The 4821-nt window shown below is 58.3% G+C and overlaps 1 protein-coding gene across 1 annotated transcript in view; it reads right to left on the bottom strand.

Moving 5' to 3' along the window:
• The window catches only part of Rassf5 (Ras association domain family member 5), a 70016-nt gene extending 69514 nt beyond the window's left edge, over positions 1 to 502 (bottom strand). The window contains exon 1 of the mRNA XM_019205871.2: positions 388 to 502. Within this exon, the coding sequence (XP_019061416.1) occupies positions 388 to 469 (82 nt within the window). The 5' untranslated portion in view covers positions 470 to 502. The remainder of the gene's footprint in view (positions 1 to 387) is intronic.
• Between the last annotated feature and the right edge of the window lie 4319 nt (positions 503 to 4821).

The following is a 4821-nucleotide window of genomic DNA, read 5'->3' as shown; positions in this document are numbered from 1 at the left end:
TGCGCCCAGCGCCCAGCGCACGCAGGTGAGGGCCGGGTCGAGGGGGGCTCGGGAACTGGCTGAGGCCGGACTTGAGCAGGGCCCCGTCGCCAGGTGCTGTGCCCAGTCATCTGCTGGCCAGTCCCTCTGCTCCCTCCGCCGAGCCCTGCGTGGGTCGGGAGTGCCCCGACCGCGTGACGCGGGAGCAGCCTTCCCCTGGGTCGGATTTCCCCTCCCTGGCTGTATTCCTCTTTCCCGGAAGGCCGGGCTTTGGTGACCAAGGCCCCCGGATCCCGAGGAGGCTCCGGCCCCGCGTGGGCTGGTGGGCTCTTCTTCCTCAGCCGAACCCTCCTGCCCCCTGAGCTGCTCCGGGAAGGCCAGCCCGTGTACCTTCTGCGGTGGACCCACCTGCGGGACACAGCAAAGCCCTTTCCTGCCCGCGGGACTCACTTCCCGGAGCCCTGCCTGGTCCACGCTCTGTTGTCACCATCTTCCAACAGAGCCAGGCTTTTGCTCCCTGCCTGCACCCCCCTCCACACACACACATTGTGGAGCAGATCATGAGCATCTCCTGGGAGGGGAAGCGGGTGGAACTGGGTCTGTTGAATCTGTGTCCTATTAGGGAGCAGCCATGACCCGCCAAGGTCCACTCCAGCCCCCCATTTTGTTAACTGTGAACTGTGCTGGGAGTAGGGAGGTCGGCAGATGCTGCTGTGGCACACATACCACACACACACACACACACACAGACACATGTACGTGTGTTCACACCTTTCCTTCTAATACAGAGTTTGATTGGGTTGACTGAGCAGAGGTCATCTGCACCCGCTGAGAATACAGCCCCATATCTGAAGGTCCTGCTCCCTGGTTTCAGCCAACCACTGACTGAAAACATCCTGGCCAAAAATTGGGCCTGTAACTGAACAGGTACCAACGTTCTTCCTCATACGTAGTCCCATAAACAGTCCAACTTTACCTAACATGCCTATTGTGACCCAGTTCCCAGGCTATATGCGAACGCTATACCTTTCAGCACCTGTGGGTTTGGGTATGGGGGTCCGGAACTAACCCCACCTCCTGAGAGTGAAGGGGGATTGCAGCCTGAGTTCCCCTAGACACGCGCGCGCGCGCGCGCGCGCGCGAGTCTCCCCGCGCGAGTCTCCCCTTACTCCCAGGCCATTTGTGGCTCTCCCCCTAGTGACTAGTAGGGGAATTCTCACTTTTGCTTTTTATTTTCCCCTTGGAGGTAATTTCTAGGTAATTCCTAAAATTCTACAGTCCAGGGGTCAGGGATTCCCAGCCTCTCTGTTCCATGGCCTCGCCCCCAGAGTGGTCTCCCTGTCAGACGTGTGGTAGAGTCCAGCGTCCTGGTCTCTGGGTCTCGCCCCGTGAGGTGGCTGCCCGGGAGGTGAGGAGGACGCCCAGTCCCTTACCACAGTGCAGCAAGCCGAAGGAGTGGTCTGGGGATCTGAAGCCACAAACAGCCGCCACTGCTTCATTCCTCCGCCTGTCCTCCCTCCTCTCTCCCTGTGGTTCTCAAACTTTGCCATGTGACACAGTCGCCTGGGAGCTTATCACAGTGCACCTCACTGGGCTCCACCCCAGTGTTTCTGAGTTAGTAGCTCTGGAGCTGGGAATTGAGGTTTTGCATTTCTAGCAAGTTCTCTGGCTGCTGGTCTTGCTACCCAAGGAATGTGCTTTGAGAATCACTGCTCTGTTCCTATAGAGCTGGTGAACTGGGTTGGAAATGGCCGGGAAAACCCAACAGGGACCGTTCCTCAGGACTTTCTGCTGCATGTGCAAGCAGGAAAATACTGTTGGTTCCTACAGCCTCTTATTCCCACTGCTCCCAATGTTTTTGCAGCCGGTTCTCCAGGCGCTGTTGCTGGACCCTGCACTGCAGGCTGCTGTCTGTACCCCATTATCCATCCATCTCCAGGAGGCCTGCAAGCCATCAGGAAGTCGCTCCCTGTTGGAGTGCATGTGCTGGGTGAGTGAGCCCAGGGCACGGGCCTGGCTTAAGCTCTGGGTTTTGGGACAGAGCACTAGAAGGTCAGTTTTGAAGTTATTCAGGAAATGACTGCCTGTGATCAGTGCCTCTGGATTCCCCAGACAGAGAGGCCTGCGGGATGGGCACTGCGGTGTCGTCCAGAATGGTCAGGCCTTCCCGCAGTCAGAGCAGCACAGAAGAGCATGCTGGTTTCTCATGTCCTCCTGCTGCGGCTCTGCTAGGCCAAGTGGCCTTAGCTGCTCACAGCACTAAACAGCGGAGGAGGTACAGAGCCAGATCCCTAGCGGCTGGAATGGGAGCTGGGATGTGAGTGGAGATAATATAACCTCACATCACAAGCCAAACAGTTTCTCAAGTTTATCTGAAGGTTCATCTCCCTGAGCCAAGAAACTGAGGTCAGGGGAGAGAGTCGCTCCCCTGAACTCCGGGCGGCTCCCTGTGTGGGACCAGCCTCTTTGAATGCTATTTTTGCCCATTCCCTCCTCCTCAAGACAGCACTCCCTAAACACACACATGCACACACACACGCACACACACACACACACAGTCCTCCCCCTTCACCAGGAAGAAGTGCTGAGAAAACCTCTAGTCCCCCATAGGTCGGGACACTAGTGCCCGACATGACAATTTTCTGGGGGCACCAGGCCATGCAGGAAAGACTGGGGTGCCTGCCTAACACAGCTGAGGAAGTGTCCCCTCACAGGCAGGTCCTCTTGGCCCGGGGCTGTTGGCTTTTCTCTGGCTGTGACTCACTGCAGCACAGCGGGCGTGCTGTTTTTATTTTTAACCAAGGGAAGGATGATAACACCAACTCTGAGTGTGGGTAGTGTCAGGTCACTTCCGAGGTGGTCCCAGAGCGTGTTCGCTTCCCTACTGGGTGGGTTGTTTCCAGGCTGTCCCTTGACCTCCCTTCCCGCCCTCTCAGTAGGGAGGAAACAGGAAGGATAGAAATGGCCGGATCTTTTTTGAGGGGAAGGTTTTGGTTTTGTTTGGCTTCGAGGCATTTCAGATTGCTGAAATCCCCAAAGCCTTGAGGGAGCCCTGGAGACCCCGATGATGCACAGCTGCGGACGTGGGATTACTGTGTCAGTCGGGACAGGATGGGTTATGCGGCAACAACGAACAACTGAATCTCGGTGGCTTTCAGTAACAGAAATGCTTCCTGGCTCCACGGTGTGTCCTGTGCAGGGGGACAGGGTGACACTGCTCATCAGAGTCACTCAGGGGCCTGGGCTGGTGGCAGAGCCCTGCTATCTGACCTGGCCAGTCACTGTGCCAGAGGGAGGACCTCATGGGAGCGTCTCAGAGCCCAAGTCACTGTCACTCAGGACTCTGGCCAGGGCCCTTCACATGTCCCCCACCCCCCAGGAGCTAGAGGTGCAGTCCCACCTTGTCACCTGGGTGTGGAAAGAGCTGGAGACGCTTGGCTCTAAGGACCCCTGCAGTCTTCAGGGGCATGGAGCCGTAACTCACTGGGCCAGCAGAGCCAGCATGGGCACTACAGGTACAGCAAGGAGACGGACATTTGCGTGAAGCCTGTCTTCTAGTGGGGGAAGCCACATGACAAGCACAGGCCGCGGTGCTCTGATGATACACAAAGCGCATGGAAGGGATAGAAAGTGACGGGGGCTGCTTGCAGCCTTTTGCAGGGACAGGAAAGGCCTTCGCGAGGCGCCAACATTTAGCTCAGAGTGAATGGAGCAGGTCCTCTGAGCAGGAGAGCCCCAGGCTGAGGGCGCGGGCCCTGCAGTCCCTTCCCTTCCCAACGCTGTGCACACAGGCATTCAGGACGCGGCTTCCAGCCCGCTGTGCAGTAGGAGTGCTGCAAGACTGTGCGCGGACGGTGAGGAATGCTGCTGGGAATTAAAGCTAAAGCGTGCCGGTAAAAGTCCCCCGGAGAAGGGAAGCGGCTGCCTTGCCGATGTACCGACAGAAAACTGAAGCTGGGGCCTGCTTCCGTGGGTGTAGTGTGAAGGCGCAGCAAGACCTTCCCAGTTTCCCCTCCCGCTCGCCTCTCCAGGTCTGGCCCAATTGCCAGGCCCTTCACAGAGCTTTCCTAGAGTCCCTCAGACTAACCGGGCACCGTTTCTCCTGGGGGCTGCAGGTCCCTGTGTCTGTTTAATGTTCATGTCGTCCCAGTGGGCCACATCTCCCTGGCTCCTCAGCAAATAGGAGGTTCGAGTTTAATGAAACGGTTGGCATGGGCTCTCACCCAGCGCAGAGCTGTCACCCTCCCCAGAGCAGCACAGTGAGAACGGAGGCCCCGAAGCTCTTGGTCTGGGAGAGGGAGGAGGGTGCTGGGGACCCCCAGGTGACTCCCGCGCATCCCCTAAAGCAGGCACTGTGTGGCCACGGCTAAGGGCCGGGTGAGCCCCACCCTTGCTCTCAGGAAGGTGGACTCTGTGTCTCCCACCCCCAGCAGTGCTGGGGACCCCCGGGATGAGAGAGGTGGTGGGGAGGGAAGGCCAGCAGCCTTAGGGGCTCCCTCCAGACAGTTGTCACCCTGCAGGGCGGGGTGGGAGGGGATAGTTTCCCCTCAGTCTAGTGGTGCCTCCCTCCTCCATCTGATTCCCAGGATGGAATTTTCCCGTCTCAGCCTCTCTGCCAAGCTCAGAATAAGACTGGTTTGTGCACTGCACACTCATACGCTTGTGTTTTCTTTCCAACTTGGGAAAACTCAGATATTCCAGCAGCTTTGTCAGCAGCTTTTAGCCCTCAGCCAGAGGGGAGCCTGTGAGCCACAGCCACTTACATTCCAGCCGAGCCCGTGCTGGCCCAGGGCTCCGCCAGTGGCCGGACTGGGTGAGGGACAGCAGGGGCACAGCGTCCTC

The sequence above is a fragment of the Fukomys damarensis genome, unplaced genomic scaffold, assembly GCF_012274545.1.
Source record: "Fukomys damarensis isolate Sample0158 unplaced genomic scaffold, DMR_v1.0_HiC HiC_scaffold_11, whole genome shotgun sequence".
NCBI lineage: Eukaryota > Metazoa > Chordata > Mammalia > Rodentia > Bathyergidae > Fukomys > Fukomys damarensis.
Note: the sequence above shows the minus strand (reverse complement) of the source record. Positions and strands in the feature narration are given on the sequence as shown.